Source organism: Paramormyrops kingsleyae, chromosome 6 (genome assembly GCF_048594095.1).
Source record: "Paramormyrops kingsleyae isolate MSU_618 chromosome 6, PKINGS_0.4, whole genome shotgun sequence".
Taxonomy (NCBI): Eukaryota; Metazoa; Chordata; class Actinopteri; order Osteoglossiformes; family Mormyridae; genus Paramormyrops; species Paramormyrops kingsleyae.
In genome coordinates, this window is record NC_132802.1 from 31,828,829 (window position 1) to 31,846,077 (window position 17,249).

Sequence of the window (17,249 nt, forward strand, 5' to 3'; positions counted from 1 at the left end):
AGGGTTTTTTCTTTAATAGAAGATTGAGTTAAAATCTTTGACTGTGTATGATCTGTCAGCTATAAGGAGAAATATTTACACACGTTCATATCTCCAGTACTGTACAACATGGTGCAGATGTAAATATTAAGGGTTTAAATTTACACCAAGTACTGCATATACATTGCCATTGTTTATAAATAAAAATGTAAGCTGTGCGGAGCGGAAAGGTTAAATTATACTTTTAATAAAGTATTGTATTTCAGATTAATAATTTGATCGCTGATCAGTGTATGGGTTTAGAATATACCGAAATTTAACATATGTGGTTAGTACATAACTTAACATTTAATATTCTTACGTGTTGAGGCGAACTTTTGGCAAAAGTTAAATGTGCAAAAATATTAGTGTAATGTATTAAATACGCCCACGAACTTTTTCACTTTAGCAAAAACATTATAAACCTGTTGTCAATATGTGTTTATTATTTTGAGGTACAGGGAGAGATGATGCCCAATTTCCAGGTTAAAAGTTGCTCACGACAGGTTGATTGACAGGTGTATGAAAATCACCTAGTGGTTGTCGGTTGCTAGCAGCGTGAAGTACACCACTATCCCAGTTTGCGCTACTTGTCATGTATTGGTTATAATAAATACATGCGTAGTCATGAGGAACATAGATATAACTAATATAGGACTGAACTTGAACACACTGGACATTTTATTGGTGAAATTATCAGTGTGAGAGAGATGCCTTTTAAAGCACGGGCTTTAATACGAGGAAAATTAAATTTTGTACTTTATCCCATGTAGCCCTATAACGCCAGCGATGCGGAAAACATTGAAAATTAAGTGTAATCTTAAATATTAATCTTACATTAAACACAACGGGTTATTTAGGTTGCTGTGCCGACAACCTTAAGTATTATGATGTTTTCAAGGTTTTTTTCAGCCAATCCACGTCTTAATTTTCACTAGAAACTATAAGAATGTTTCGTTAAAGTGTGTGCAGTGAATGTGAGGTTGTGCGGTGCACGTGACAGTTAATGTGTCCATCTTAGTGAATTTAAGCCCATTTATACCAAAAATAAAAAGAAATCTATTTTGGGAGGCAGGTCTTACATTACTGCCACAATGCAACTCCTAGTTTCCATAGTAACTGCTACTAGTGTGACTGTGACTCCATCACGAAAGGCTAATGATATATAGCTAGGGTGAAACTTAAAAATACAAAGTTTTATATGTTACAATTTCATGCATTATTAAGAATATTAACATAAATATGGATAATATTGCTAGGTAACCTGTATAACCTTGAGACAACTGCAGGGATTTAGCAGCGTGCGGCTCAGTGAGCAAAGTCTCCGTGCCTGTGGTTGGAAGGGCGCCGGTTTGAGCACAGCCACCCTGCAGAGTAAGGCCCTTAACCCACAGCTACGTGGGCTCCGCTGCAGGTGGGTGCCCTTCACTGCCAAGCTTACAATCACACGTGTCTCATGGAGAGCAAGATGGGGTATAGGCAGAAAGAGAAACTCCCCACTGGGATTAATAAAGTGGCATTATTATTATTATTATAAACATCTAATTTAAAAGAGGGGCTCTCTTGCTGTAGATTTTTATTTGCTTTATTGTTTTGCATTCATTAAATTAAAGTAAAACATGTGATCCTCTAAGCTAAAATTCTGTTGTTTTTTTTTGATAAAAGTACAAAGCTGTATGTCATATATTAGGGTAACAACAGCCATCATGATCTCAATATGACTCAGTATGAAGTCAACAGTGACAACATCTGATATTCTCTTGACATTTGAATCTAAAGTGCAAATGTTGCTACTAGATGATCAAGGTATGTGAACAAACAAATGCAATGGAGATATTATATATGTACATGTGTATCTACAATGTTTCTTTGCAGTACGGATGTTATTGTACTGTATTTTAATATTTAATGTCCGGATTATTCTCAGATGTCACTGTTTTCATGTGTATGTCAATGATTCAAAGACATGAAAACTTCATGTTATGTCATGAACTAAGACAAATTGGTTTTTGGTATATGCCCAGGCTAGTCTAGAAAACCTTCTTATGCAGAATGCTCCCAGAAACTTGACCAAAAGGAGTTGGAAGATGGATGGAATATGGAATGTAGAAAAACAATGCTCTGGTTTACGCTACAGATTACTACAGTAAGGTTAAGTAGTGTGTTTCTTTAGGATTCCTCATGGGGTTACATTTACAGCCATGTATTTCCATCCTTATAGTCACCATTGTGGGTGGATCCTGGAGCCTACTTCATACTGATTAATGCTCAAGGCAGCTGCATATCCGGAGGGGATGGCAATGCATCACAGGGCACTTAAATGGGACGTTCTCCATCCCGATTGGAAGGGATCGTTTATGCTATCCCAAAACATGGCAAATAGTTTACCTGCCTGACTCAGCTTTGCAATCTGAAATCGAAGGTTGTTTATTCTCCCACCTTTAGATCATGTTTGGCCTCCCCTAAATCTAGCAACTGTTTAGAAACAGAGTTGAATGAGCTTAAAAAGAATATAGTAACTATTATTAGACCAAGACTTAGACCTAAACGTTCCACTCCTGTGTGGATAATTTAATATTAATCCCACTGATAGGATTAAGTGAGCCACAACTTAAACCCACTATAAATTTCTCATTACTGAACGTTCACTCTTTTGGAAAGAAATCAGTGACATGGTGTTTGACACTAGTGCAGTACTCTGCTTATTATCAGAAACCTGACTCAGATCTACAGACACTATTCTTCTTGTTGAAGCCTCACCTGATGAGTTTAGTTTCGTACAGAGACCACGTGGCTCTGGGCATGAAGGCCTAGCAGCTATTTTTAACTCACTGTTAAAAATTGAACTCAAAATTATAGATGAAGATTTGAAGCAGTGCTAATTGAAATGGTGTTTGACCCACCCATCTATATTCTTATAGTATACAGACCACCTGGACCATGCACTTTGTTTCTCACTGAATATGGGGAACATCTTACTGACTTAGTCATCAACTTAGACAATATTATAATACTTGGAGATTTCAATATACACATGGACATAGAGACTGATGCCTTCAGCTAAAGTTTCCTATCCCTCCTGAAAATTACCAGCATATAATGGGACCAACACATGTGCACAACCATGTACTAGACTTGATTCTCACTCACAGAGTTTATGTTCATCATGTATCTGTCTGTCTATGAATAGGTCCTTTTCTGACCATCTTCTAATCACCCTCATGATTCAGCCACCCCCTTGACTATGGCAGAGAAGATTATTATGATGCGTCACCTAAATGGTAGAAATTCCATACAATTTATTAATACAGTAAGTAATGTGAACTTCATGTCTAGATGTCAGCAAAGTCACACATGACTTCAATACAGTGGTTAGTCAGGTTTTGGATGAAACAGTGCCTTTGAAAAATAAAGTTGTCAAAACCAACAGATATTCTCTATGGAGATTGACGGGTTTAGGGGTGTTCAAGGTCGCATGGTCTGACAGCCTGCAGCAATAAAAGCCAGCTCTCTATAGGGCACGTTCAACCTATTACTGAAACATTATTGATTCCAACAGAAATAACCCTCACTACCTTTTTAAGACTACAGCTAATCTAACAAATGAGGCTGAACCTCTGCTACTAATTAATATTGGTAGTCAACATTTTAAGGACTTCTGTAATGAAAAATTACAAACATTAGACTTCAATCACGTTCAAATGGCTCACAATTGCCTCCGATGCAAACACAGCATGCCACATCCTTAATGTTTTTTAATTAATCAATGAACAGGAGTTAATAACTAAAACCAAACTGACCACTTGTCCACTGGACCCAATGCCGACTCAACTTTTTAAAGAATCCTTAGGAGTTCTGGCAAAACCTATAACTGCCATAATGTACGTGTCCCTGTCCACAGGCGATGTGCCTGACCAATTTAAAGTACCAGTGATCAAACCACTACTGAAGAAACCAAGTTTCGATCCACAGGAGCTCAGGAATTTCAAACCTTTCTCTAACGTACCATTTTTATCCAAAATTCTGGAGAAGAAAGTCGCTGCTCATCTTCAGTCATACCTGGAGAAGCACAACATACTGGATAGATTCCAGTTGGGCTTCTGCACTGAAACGGCCTTAAGTAAAAGTCATAAATGACATTACAATGGCAACTGATACTGACAATGCAACTATGCTAATGCTTTTGGACCTCAGTGCAGCCTTTGACTCTGTTGACCATTTTACTCTATTATATAGAGTTGAATTTAATGTTAGGTTGCATATAATGTTGTTGAAGTGGTTTAAATCCTATTTGACTAAACAATATCAATATCTTCAAGTGTCAAGTAACTGTATTCTAACACCTATGTCACCAGTCAAATATGGATCACCACATGGATCTGTTCTCGTTCCTTTTTTATTTTCTCTCTAAATGCTGCTATTAGGTAACATAATGAGAAAACATAACGTCAATTATCACTACTATGCTGATAACACCCAAATATACATATCAATTACACCCAATGACACCGCATGTATTGTCACTTGCTTTAACAAAGCAAGTAATTGCTTTAACAAAGTAAAGACCTGGATGACCGAAAACCTTTTATCATTAATGCTCAGAAAACAGAGGTAAGTCTACAGATAAGGAATGCTATAATCTCCGCACTCCAGTCCAAGGAGCTAAACTTTTCCCTCAGCAGCTCAGCCCGTAACCTAGGCCTCATGTTAGATACAAGCCTCTCATCGAATTGCATGTGGATACAGTTTCAAAGGTGCGCTTCCTACAGTTACGTAACATTGCCAAGCTACGACGATTCCTTACTATTCAAGGCACTGAGAAATTGATACATGCCTTTGTATACAATAGGTTAGACTACTGTAATGCTCTGTTATCTGGGAGCACACACCGCACATTAAACACCTTGCAGCGTATTCAAAATGCAGCAGCTCGAATTGTCACCAGGAGCAGGGAGTTTGAACACATAACCCCTGTTCTTAGCTCCCTGCATTGGCTTCCTGTTAGATTTAGAGCTGACTAAAGTTCTCCTACTTACATATAAGGCACTTAAAAGTCTAGCATCGGCCTACCTAACAGAACACAAAAAAGATCACAGAACGCAGATTTCCTTGTCGTTCCACATATAAATAAAGTGACAGTTGTCAGTAAAGCATTCTGCCTATGGTCTCAGTTTTTAAATCTCTACTGAAGACATATTACTTCAGTTTAGCTCACCTGCAGCTTAACACGTAACACACTGTAAATATGGCTGCTGGTGCTGCTGTACATGTAATTTTTATGTACTATGCTTTTCCATTAATGTGTCTATACATGTTCTGACCACCCATCTTCTCTGCCTTCCCACATCTCCAGATTGTGCCCAGGGTGGGCACCATCTGAGCTGGAGTCCTGGTTCAGTCCCATGGAAAGGTGACATCATGGATGTGACTTGCAAACTGTAGCATCGTGGGTGCAGCCTTCAATCTGCCACCCTACACAGGCTGGCCTGGAGAACTGACTCATTGATGTACTTTGGCTTTGAACTTGATCGCAGTCTACACCTTGCTTTTAGCAAGCAAGCCCACTCTTTGTCTTTCAGTAACGTTAACATGCCCAGAGGGGGGGGGGGGGGCGGCAGCCAGTTGACCTTGGACCCCCCAGAGGTTTTTTTCTCCTTACTTGGGAGTTTTTGTTTCCTCTCCTCCATTGTCATCTGGCTTTGTTTCTTTCATTTCTTTGTCTCTCCTTTTCCCTGCTTTTGTATTATTCTTTCTTAATGATGTTGTATCATGACACGCTCATGTAAAGAACTCTGTTGTGAAAGATGCTAATACAAATAAACTAAATTGAATTGAACTTAAAGTACGTAAACTATGGGAAAATTAGAGACCCCAAGTAGCCCACCTGCATATTTCTGAGAGAAGAACTATGAAAAGAAACTTGGACAATCCTATGAGAACATCTAAACCCCACACCAAGTGCAGGTAGGATTTAAACCCCAAACTCATTAAGGCAAGAAGCAGTTACGCTGCCCTTTGAGTCGCATTTAACTTACAGCCCCAAGCTGAAATTTAATAATTTATTTTGAAATAATGCTCCAAGTGCAATTCCTATTTAGTGTGTTAGTAATAAGCTTATAAGTTATTTGAGAAAATTATTTTCATATTTTGTTTCTGGGTGTCTGGGTGTTTTCTTGTAACAATTTGCTTTGAATTTCTGATTTCCATGGAAAAAAAATAAAAGTATATTTTTGCATGGAGTTTCCCTTCAGACTTAACATGGAAGAATATATCTTTTGTCACTTACAGCTAAACATCATGCATTAATGTTTGTTCTTTGTAAGGTCATGTCTCAAGGTCTAAATTTCTTATCATTAGGATTGTTCCATCCATTATCTAAACTCTTGGAAATCTTAAGCATAGCACAGAGTGTGTGTGGAATCCTGTTATATTGTGGGGTGGTCTCTCTCTCACACACACACATGCACACAAAGAATCAACAATACAGCTAAATTTTGTTTTGATTCTGTGAGCAAACTCAAGTGATGCTATATTATTATTATTGCTTTGAAAATATTTCAGTTATAAAGTTCATTTAGTCAGCTAGCATGGTGACTCAGCAGGTAGCACTTTCACTTCAGATCCCCAGGATTTGGAGTTTGAATCCCTTCCCTGCTCTCTGTTAGTGGAGTTTGTACGTTATCCCTGTGTTGTAAGGCTTATCTTTGGGTACTTTGATTTCTTGCTCCAGTTCAAAGATATACCGTTAGGTTAACTAGCAACCTCTAAATTGACTATAGTGTGTGAGTATGTGGGCTGTGTGACAGACTGGACCCCATCCAGGGTGTTCCCCAATCTTGTGCTACCTGGATGGGTTCCTTGGCCTTTTGGTTGATCAAATTACAGTTCCTGTCATCCTTTCAGTAAAATGGAAGTGTTAATATGAAAACATTGAAGAAATTAATTGGTTTGGTAATAAAATCCAGTACTTTTTGGACGTGGAATTTCTTGCAAAAACTAAATCGAACAGAACTAAATAACCTTACAGAATAAGCCAAAGGTAATTCTCAGTTCTTGATGTATACTGATGTGTTTTAGTGTGAAGTTTTCTGAATGTATAAATGGGGTCGTTAGTAAAGCAAACTCAAGGGGTGTTTGCCAGGTTGAGAGCAGGCGGGGTGGCACATAATCCAGTATGTAATTATTCCACAATAATTATCTTGTCTGGAAGAAGCTGAAGTGTATAAGTCAAGACTGATCTCAAATGATTCACCATGATCGCAAAATGAAATTTATGCTTTTATATGAAATCTTGGGTAAACAGCATGAATACTCCATCCATCCATCCATCCATTTTCCAAACCTCTTATCCTTCTGGGTCGCGGGGGGTCCAGAGCCTATCCCGGAAGTTACAGGCACCAGGCGGGGAACAACCCAGAATGGGGGGCCAGCCCATCGCAGAGCATGAATACTCATTACCAGATTTTGTTGTTCTAAGGACCCTAATGCCGGTGCTCATTTTGGGTACAGAAAAAATAGTTGTGGGAGAGAAGCCAATTTTGTGTGGGTGTAATAAATCTGTCTGTGGCCTCAGTGGCACTACAATCTTTGAAAGCATATGATATTGTGGTTGATGTTAGACCACGAAAAATATGTAGCTGTTAAATGAAGCAGTCCAGAAGTTCAAGATATAAACAGTATTAGCAATCTATTGTCAGTTAAACAGAAAGAAATACAGTATAGTGACTTACAGTTTGACGCCAAAGAGACTCCTCTGTGGATTATATTAAGTTTCAGGGGAGTCAAACTGATACATTGGTGCACATGTAAACATGACTAAGGTCTAAATCCTCCAAAATTATATATTTTTTTCTATTTTAGGGGCTCTATTTTCTTACAGCTGTCTTTCTGAATAAGTAAGTTGCAGGTAGCGCGATATTTGCCCATCCATGTTTGAAAAATTGTCCAGTCTATGTTAAATTAGTTTGGACGTCAGGTTCACAACCATATGAATTTTTTAAAGCATAGGTATTTACTTACCCATAAATCCTGCAAAAACAGGCAGTGCCTGCTATTGTGAAGCATCCCCAGACCATAAAGCTGTCATCTCATTTTAGAATGGCATGGTTTTATCAAGATTGCATATTTTACAGTATTTTTCCCCACACACAGCACTTAATGTTCAGGCTAAAAAGTTTCACTTAAGTCTCAACAGACCATGGAACTTTCGGTTAGATGTTTTATATGTGACATTTTCCAAACTCTTTGCAGGTGAACTGCTTTGTGGCATTTATTGGAGTTTTCTGGAATCTCTGAATTGTCCACAGTGTGTGAGCCCTGTGACACACGAGCAACCCACTCAAGGGATTCCCCTGCATTGTGGCCTATATGCTGCCTGGAATAAGCTCCAGGTCCCAGCACTACCAGGTAGTGCATAAGCAGTTGAGAGGAAGAAGGGAAAATGTGTTTATTTTTAGAAAGATGCGTTCTTTGACCATAAATTTGGCAAAACATAGAATTTAAAAATTAGAAGTATACTGCAACCTTTAGATTTCTTGTGTAGAATTAAATCTACTCTTTATTTAAATAGTACTGACCACAACTACATTAGACAGATTGACGGTATGTGGAACGTAGGGTGTTACAGGCAAAGATTTATATTTGGAACTTAACTACTGGCCAAATACATTGATATTCCAATTCTTCAGATTCTAGACCCACAACCATAATCCTCTGTAAACAAATTTCCATTATCAGCACAGAAAAAACCCTCGAGTCACATCTAATAAACTACGTAATGCATTTTTACAAATATATGAACAGTAATCCTAGAAGCAAGATACGTGAAAGAGCAAACACATTCAAATTATACACAGAATGTAAAGCCCCACCCCATTTTCCATCACCAGCCTGTGGTTTTTCAGTCCATACCAGCTTTTCAGCTTTCTGCTTGAAGCCATTTTGGCTATACAGGTGCCCAGAAAGTATATGTTTTTCCTCATACAAGTACACGCATTTTGGCAAGATTATTGACATCAACCAGTTTAATGTCAAAGTTGCACATCCACATTGTTTAACACAGTGACAATTAACATTTATAACAGGGGATGCAGTGTTCCTGATGTCTAACCGATGCATAAGGACCAGGTTAATAGCATTAACATTTACCAGTTACCTTCTCTGTATACTAAGGCCACCATTTTGCTAATGCGATGTGTCTGGAAATCAAGGGCTGATACAGAAAATTCAATTCTTATTAAAGTATCCATAATGCAGAATGGTTCAGTATAAAATCAGTTATGCATTTAGAAAACACACCTTATTTCTTGCAAAATTAAAACCAAAAGAGCACACACTGTAGGTAATTTATTTATTTACATTTGGCCATAAAAAAATTAATGTGTAGCAAAGAAGCTATTATCAGAACACAGCTAGGCACAAGCAAAACTAGAACACTTCTCTCCTCTTGTCTTCAGGAAGATCTTTGAGACCCTGAAGTTCCCTTAAGCCCTATTAAAGGGAAAGAAAGTATGTGCTTACCACTTCATGTTCAAGAATTTCTCTCTGGGGTCAAGCTCATGTAATTGACTTAAAAAACAAAACATCGCGTTACTTTAAAAATGTATCAAAACTTAATTACCTCCAAAACCAGGCGAATGTTTGCTTTGATTTTTGCAGAGTCCTTGGTTAGAGCCTCTGTATATCTTTTTTTTAAAAAGCACACAAAATATATACAACTGCATCAAAATGTTTTGCAATACAGTAATTATGTTTACATGTATTTAGAGGTCATCTGATGCTGATGCTCTTAATGCCTAAATGACCCCTTGAACTACTCATACTACAGTCTTGTAGGTGCACTGCAAGAGTCTTCATTAAAAGGTGAAGTAGCAAGATCTGCCATGAGATTTATCTACTTTGTTTCGTTTTACTTATTCAGGAACTATGACAAATGCTGTCTACATGTAAAATGAATGGGAGTTTCTGTTCCTAAGAAAGGCCAAAGGGTCACCATTTTTAAATAAGATCATGAGAAATTTAACAAAAGACAAATCAGCAAATTACTAAACCTGTGTTAAAATCACACAGCATGGGTATAAAATTAAAATTATGAGTTACATCCAAGCTCAGCAGTGCTCCCAGTGCTGACAAAATTTTGAACTATAAGTGAAACTTAATACTAAAATCATAATTTGTAAAAACAAAATCCATTATCAAAGTATCGAACAGCTTCATATTTAGTTTATGAAACAAGGGGTATATAAGTAAAGTACTGAAATATCCATTAAAGCATATTTTAAATTCTAAAGCAAAAATAGTAATATTAAAAACTCATTACAAACACAGAAAAACTAAATTTCACCACTAAAACCATCCATTGAGACTTACTTTGTAAGTTGATTTGTCTTCTTCTCAATGAACTTCAGAGCTTCTGGTAACGTAAACTCGACAAAAAATCCATAGCCAACAGCCACAAATATCATGGATGAGTCCGGACTGAAGAAAAGCGATTAAACATTCTGTTAGGGTGCCAATGAAAAATGTGGAATGAGAGAAACTTCAGTCAAAGCACGACTTACACATGAGCCTGGACGTAGAAATTACATCCCAGGTCCACCTCAGTCTTGAGTTCTTTGCTACCAGCTTCCTAAAAAGCAAATAAAACCTTTATGAAGTCTGAAGAAAGTCAACTGCAGAAACATAATATTTTATTGCTTCATTTGTTTTTATAAAATAAGTATAAATCAAATTTAGTATAAAAAGGTAAAAATAAAAACATGGTATAAAAATACAAAAATCTCAAGTTCTTGAAAGAGCATATCTATCAAGACACCATACCTGTAGACTCTCAATGGTATTCTTTAACTGAAGATACTGAGCTATCTTCTCATATACATCATCTCTCTGCTCCAACACCTTCCTGTTAAATATCATATTGCAAACCAATCAACACTGCTTTAGGGATCTCACCTTTGAATTTAAAATTAGTACGTTAAAAGTATATCTAAAACTACCAAATGGATCCAGCTTTCAGTTACATATTTCTTTAAGGTTTACAACAGACGACTATACCTCAAGAAAAACGTTTGCTTTTAAATGTGTAATGAAAATTTATATAGTTTTGTTATTTTAACAAACGTGTAAACGTTAACATAGAAACTTACTGCAAATCCCTCTTCAGGACTTCATTGATAAAAGTTTCGTACTGCAAGACCTTCTCATCGATGTTCGCTTTGCCTGGAGTCATGGCGTTTTTCCCCTTACACGTGCGCCAAATCTGAAAGGACACAAATTTACTACGAATTACTCATTAACAGTAGTCGCCAAATTGGTTATTTATTATAACCTAGTTATGCAATGTCGATAAATCGTTTGCCTATGTAGGTAGCGTGGCTGCCCAAGACTAGTTAGTGATAACACATTCGGAGGTAGCTAAAATAATAAAAAACAAAATGTCAGAGGAAGGAGTCCACATTTCAACGGTAAATCCAAGTATCGCGAATATTTATTTTGCTTCTAAAATAGCTCAAAACTCATAGTTACTAAATTGTAACTAAACGCAACATAACCTAAACATTTAACTACAAACGTCCCTTTCTAACATACCTACAGTGATCGTTCAGTGATCAGAATGCAAAAACAAGCGATCAACCTAAAATAAACTTCTTCTGCATCTTGATTTATGTGGAAGACTGAAAAAAAAGCTACTTCATAAAAAATATCAATAACGATTAATGTAACAACATCGTTGTGGTTCAAGCAAAAAGACCTAACTACAACCGTGACTGTACACTGCCAAACTGCATGAAACTCGCCATCTCATTGGTTACTATGAACGTCGACCTTTATATTTTCGTATGTATTACTTCTTGATTGGCTAGAACTCTGAGCTCAAAAAAAAAAAAAAAAAAAAAAAAAAAAAAAAGACCAATGGCTCCGCTGGCACCAATTGAAACACGTACTTTAAGACGGTTCTTACGTCTGATTAAGGTCCTCCTGCGAGTCTAATATTACGCGTAAAAAATCCCATGTGACTAGCTTTCACCAATGAGTAACGCGCAAGCTTTGGGTTTAAATAGAACATATTTCACGGTTTCCTATTATGGGCATTACACGTGAGAGACTTGAAACAGTTAGTTAAGTGAATGTAGAATTAATTCCGGTGTATTTTGTACACTCTTACTTGGCTAGTTTTGTTAAATTAGGGTCACGGTGTTTGTCCAGAAGCCACAGAGGAGTATTGAGCGTCACTAGGTAGCCATTTAATGCACCTGCTGATATATCCTGCAAAGTTTTCCATGTAAGATTTTTTTATAAGCGATAAACACAACAAAATGTTAGGCAAAAGGAAGCAGTATAACCAGTTCGTCGTTATTTAAAAAAGCAATTTCAAACCCGTAGTTCAAAGGCTAAGTTGACGTCAGAATTTATTGCTAAGGTAAGGATGCTGTCATTGTTATTGTGATTTGTCAGACTGATTTAGTTTTGCTAATTATTTTACTAAATAGGTCGGTGAAAACTACGGAAATCAAGTTTCGATATTAAAACGCTTCAGTGTTATAGACTAGTATTTGAAATTCTCCGTGGTTGAAAAGTAGACATGCTTGGTCCGGCAATGCTGAAAACCGTTCCTTAAAGTGTAGCCAGTGAAAGCTATTTCAGTACTGGCAACCGATATGGGCTGAGAGCTACACTAATTCATCTGGCACTGTGTATGTCTTTTAAAGTGTGAGGAAACATGGCTGGACCAGAATTGTTTCTAGACTCCAGTATCCGAATTTGGGTCGTCTTGCCTATAGTATTTATAACGTTCCTTGTCGGAGTTATTCGCCACTACGTTACTCAGCTGTTGCACAGTGACAAGAAGGTGGAACTGGAACAGGTGTCTGACAGGTAAGTGCTGTCATTAGTGTTGCTACATAAAGGTTTTATTAATTTTAATTAGTTAATTGAGCGACATGGTTCTGTTCGCAGCCAAGTCCTACTGCGGAGCCGCATTTTGCGAGAGAATGGAAAATATCTTCCTAAACAGGTATCTTGTTCGCTGATCATTTTAAAATCTTTGATATACACTACCGTTCAAAAGTTTGAGGCCACTTGGAAATTTCCTTGCTTTTGAAAGCAAGTTTTTTCGTCCATTGCTTTTGAAAAAAGCAAGTTTTTTTTGACAGATTGATAGGAAATATTGTGCAGACATTATTAATGTTGTAAATGACTATCCTAGCCCATTATCAGCAACAATTAGTCCTGTGCGCAGTTTGAGAAACAGACACCTCATAGGTCTTCAACTGGCAGCTTCATTAAATAGTACCAGCAAAAGACCAGCCTCAGTGTCAACAGTGAAGAGGCAACTTCAGGATGCTGGCCTTCTAGATTTAATAATTGGAAAGAAAAGCTGTATCTCAGAGTAGCCAATAAAAAGAAAAAACTGAGATGGGCAAATAAACACACTGGACAGTGTGGGGAAAAAGTGCTATGGATAGATGAATATAAATTAGAGGTGTTCAGATCACGAAGAACGTTTGTGAGACACAGATCAAATGAAAAGACATTAGAGGAGTGCTTGATGACATCTGTCAAGCATGGTGGAGGCAATGTGATGGTCTGGGGCTGCTTTGGTGATGGTAAAGTGGGAGATTTTTACAGAGTAAAAGGGATCTTGAAGAAGGAAGGCTGTCACTCCATTCTGCAACGCCATGCCATACCCTGTGGATGGTGCTTAATTGGAGCCAATTTCATCCTACAACAGGACAACAACCCAAACACAGCTCCAAAGTATGCACCAAATGTGACCCCAAACTTTTGAACGGCAGTGTACCTACACATTGCCATATTCAAATGTCTAAATGTCTTCATTTCAGGCTTTTGCTATGCGGAAACACTACTTTAACAATGCAGAAAGTGGGTTCTTCAAAAAAGTTAAGCGGAAGGTAATTCCAAAAAACCCAATGACTGGTACGTGGCTTGAAGAAACACTATTTATAAAGAAAGATGAGTTTATCTGAGTACTTGTTCTATTATTTTATCTATTTTTTTATTACGTGAATGTGTACTATACTACCTTTCTCCCCCTTAGATACCAGTATGGTGACAGACATGATGAAAGGAAATCTCACTAACGTGCTACCTATGATTTTGATTGGTGGATGGATTAACTGGGCATTTTCTGGCTTTGTTACCAGTAAGCTACAGATTTAATTTTGTTTGTAGCAAGTTATTGTAAATGCTATTTGTTTACAGTAATAGTAGCATTGGCCTCAGATTTTGGCTTACACATTGGTTGAGGATAGTGACTTAACCTGAAGCTCGTTCATTTAGGGTCTCACTTGGGTTCTGCTCTTGTACCCTTCAGCTAGGTACTTGACCTGAATTATTCCAGTGAAATACCCAGCTCTGCATATATCTGTATGTAAAAAATTTAAGTTGCCTCTAATAAGCACGTCTACTAAGCACGTGAATGTAATATTTCCCCCCAGCTAAGGTTCCTTTCCCATTGACTTTGAGATTCAAACCCATGCTTCAGCGTGGAATAGAACTTCTGTCTCTTGATGCTTCCTGGTACAGTATTTGGCAGTTCTTGTAAATACCTGACATTTCCATATCTTGCACATATTGCATCAAGGTAATATTTGGATGTAGTTCCTGTGACACTCTAAAATATAGTTTCTGTTACAAAGTATTTTTTTTCTTTGCTGTCACAGGGTGAGTTCGGCTTCTTGGTATTTCCTCAATGTTTTTGGCCTCCGCAGCATGTACAACCTCCTCTTAGGGCATAACAATGGTAAGTCAGGTCATAATGACATACTCCTGTGGTCAGACTTTGGTTAATTAAATAATAATTGCAATTCAGATCAGTGCTTAATTTAGCTCTTGGAATTGAGGACAGGACATCTGTATAGTAATGCTGTATTTAAGCATTATACATGTGTGTAATGGGTGTCCAGTTCTCAGAGGATTTTTATAAGACATGATATGGCCATCCCATCTAGCAGCCGATCAGTCGTCCATCATGCAGGACCACATGACTGGAGCTGCAATGCCTGTACCTCCTGATCCCAACAAGGCCTTTAAGGTACGTTTTTGCAGCATAGAAGGATCTAATTTTAAAGAGTGGACTGTTTCCTATGAAAACTTACTTTGTCTTTAGCTTGAAATATAGACACACACAAGTACTTAAGTAATGTATATTTTTGTACATCCTTAATGTCTGAGGAGATGGGTGTACATCTTTGGTTTCAGAGTGAATGGGAGGCACTGGAGATTGTTAATCACCACTGGGCCCTGGAGAGTGTGGAGGAGGAGCTCATATGTCGGGACTTGAATTTTGGTGGCATGTTCAGTCGTGAACTAAAAACCACTATGTTTTGACTATGTATTTTTAAAGAAGGTTGCAGGAATTAGGTTTCCTCGTCAATGAAATTTTGATGAGCCACATGAAAAAGGTCATTACAATGCAAATTTTCCATTAAGTAAAACTTAAAAATGTATTGCATGCCTTTCCCCAAGAAGTAGATTAGACCATGTTTTCAAATTAGGGTTTTAATGTATAGGGTTTGTAGGTGATTATACCGGAAATTATAGTTCCCGTTAACATTAAACCACAGTAGGGAGAGTGTTTTGAGCTGTTGCGTATTTGACTAATTCTCTATCACAAGTGTTGTTAAAAATACATCAGTAAAAAACAGGATATTTGACGCGAGTACCCTCAATACATGTCCTGTCAGCAGGAATGTAAAGTGCTTTTGCTTGAAGGCTAGTTACAGTCCTTAAGGACTGAATCAAGTTTGTGTTACACTACTGATAACTAAGAAAGTGACCTAAATGTATTTAAGGCATTTAGTGGAAGTGTGTGGTTCAATGCCTGTTTGTAGCAAACATACTGGATTCAAGAGATGCAAGTAACTGAAGAGCCATACAGGAATATGTGTAAACTAAAATTGGACAACTGCATATTCCTTTATGCTATGAAAGATATTTGATATTGCTTGTCAAAGAATCTGTAAGAGTGCAATAAATTTGTTGAAAAATACTGATAAGACTTGAGTAGAAACCATTTACAAAATGAAATTGACCTATGGTAATGTAGTTGTGCCCTTGAGGGGAAAAAATGCCTTGCAGCTTAAAACTTGATAAAGCAGGCAGCTGGTTGCTGACCTGTTGACAGGGGTATTATAAAGCCCAGTCAACAGAGGTTGAATTTAAGTAGCGAGAATGTGGATGCAATGAGGATTTTTTTTTTTTATTTGGTAAGAATATTTTGTTGACATAAGTGAAAGAATCAGTTGAGCAATCTTATGCGATTACATTTCATAGCTGAATATTTAACAACGTAAATAAACTAAATTTTTTAAATAGCCTTTTATTTACACTCTTTTACAGCATGCAAAAAATTCTATACAGTAAATTTAACTGCAAAATAACACACAGCAAATTCTTGATCCAATATGTCTATATATACATACAGATCTATGAGCATATACAGGTATAAGTAGTACAAAATGTCAAGTTATTGGCACATGATGATTAACTTACAAAATATTAATCATGGTTTTTCATAAGGGGAAACATCACCATTGAATGGTTTGAATATTAAATGGGAAAAAATACCTGCTGCATGTTTTTGTTATAGATCTGATCATGTGTTTTGTATAATAATAAAGTCTTTAATCACATTTCTAAGTAAAAGTGTCACAGGATCTGAACCTGGGTGGTTTCAATTTGGAGCAAGAAATTTAACACTAGTCTCACCTCATTCTGTCATATCACCGTGTATAATTCATCACTGTAAATCACGTACATACAGCCTATTCTCATTAAGGTACAGTAACGTTTAAACCATTTTATTGTGATATACATTATCCAAATTCATGCCAATTGTCCGATCCCTGAAGAACACAATGGAAATGGCTGTATAGGTGCATTTATGAGTCAAGGATAAGTAAGCTTTTGTTTTCACAATTGTTTCATTTAAAAGTCAAATCCATGTTCAGTAACCACTATGAGCAGCATAAATCATCTGTTGTATGCATAAAGGAAGACATGGGTGCAGAATGCCCAACTTTGAAAACGAACACCTGATCGAATTTACTGCCTGTATAAAAGCTTTACACGTTATAAAAGCCCTTCCCCACATGTGCTGACATCAGTGGCCATACGTGCAAACATGTAACACGAATGGGAGTCAGATGAAACAAGCAATATAGAAACAATGAAAGTTAAAGGTCAGAGCAGCGCTGACATTTCGTTTGGAC

At 37.2% G+C, this 17,249-nt stretch overlaps 2 protein-coding genes across 4 annotated transcripts; one reads left to right on the forward strand and one right to left on the reverse strand.

Moving 5' to 3' along the window:
• Positions 1-9,023: 9,023 nt before the first annotated feature.
• Positions 9,024-11,895, reverse strand: uxt (ubiquitously-expressed, prefoldin-like chaperone). Of its 2 annotated transcripts, none has more exons than XM_023835835.2 (7): positions 11,609-11,895; positions 11,163-11,275; positions 10,837-10,918; positions 10,578-10,645; positions 10,387-10,494; positions 9,638-9,701; positions 9,024-9,507 (listed from the first exon to the last, which is right to left on the reverse strand). In XM_023835835.2, exons 2-7 carry the CDS (start codon positions 11,243-11,245, stop codon positions 9,445-9,447), a joined length of 468 nt encoding a protein of 155 aa, XP_023691603.1. In that variant the 5' UTR covers positions 11,246-11,275; positions 11,609-11,895; the 3' UTR covers positions 9,024-9,444. The 2 variants fall into 2 exon arrangements, with proteins under 2 accessions (XP_023691603.1, XP_023691602.1); XM_023835834.2 differs by having other exon boundaries at positions 11,605-11,892.
• Positions 11,896-12,048: 153 nt separating this feature from the next.
• On the forward strand, positions 12,049-16,670 carry LOC111856131 (ER membrane protein complex subunit 3). 2 transcript variants are annotated; one of them, XM_023835832.2, is made up of 10 exons: positions 12,049-12,436; positions 12,726-12,891; positions 12,973-13,030; positions 13,645-13,773; positions 13,860-13,953; positions 14,075-14,179; positions 14,475-14,556; positions 14,700-14,779; positions 14,988-15,070; positions 15,238-16,670. In XM_023835832.2, the coding sequence occupies exons 2-10, from the start codon at positions 12,737-12,739 to the stop codon at positions 15,364-15,366; spliced, it is 915 nt and encodes a 304-aa protein (XP_023691600.2). In that variant the 5' UTR covers positions 12,049-12,436; positions 12,726-12,736; the 3' UTR covers positions 15,367-16,670. The 2 variants fall into 2 exon arrangements, with proteins under 2 accessions (XP_023691600.2, XP_023691601.2); XM_023835833.2 differs by lacking the exon at positions 13,645-13,773 and having other exon boundaries at positions 12,056-12,436.
• Positions 16,671-17,249: the final 579 nt, after the last annotated feature.

Excerpts from the sequence above, each read along its gene's own strand:
- uxt (XM_023835835.2), bottom strand. The coding sequence starts at position 11,245 with ATGACTCCAGGCAAAGCGAACATCGATGAGAAGGTCTTGCAGTACGAA. Across the intron at positions 10,919-11,162 it reads GTCCTGAAGAGGGATTTGCA|GAAGGTGTTGGAGCAGAGAG; the intron begins GTAAGTTTCTAT and ends GATATTTAACAG. Across the intron at positions 10,495-10,577 it reads TTCTACGTCCAGGCTCATGT|TCCGGACTCATCCATGATAT; the intron begins GTAAGTCGTGCT and ends GCTTTTCTTCAG.
- LOC111856131 (XM_023835832.2), top strand. The coding sequence starts at position 12,737 with ATGGCTGGACCAGAATTGTTTCTAGACTCCAGTATCCGAATTTGGGTC. Across the intron at positions 14,180-14,474 it reads ATTTTCTGGCTTTGTTACCA|CTAAGGTTCCTTTCCCATTG; the intron begins GTAAGCTACAGA and ends ATTTCCCCCCAG. Across the intron at positions 15,071-15,237 it reads ATCCCAACAAGGCCTTTAAG|AGTGAATGGGAGGCACTGGA; the intron begins GTACGTTTTTGC and ends CTTTGGTTTCAG.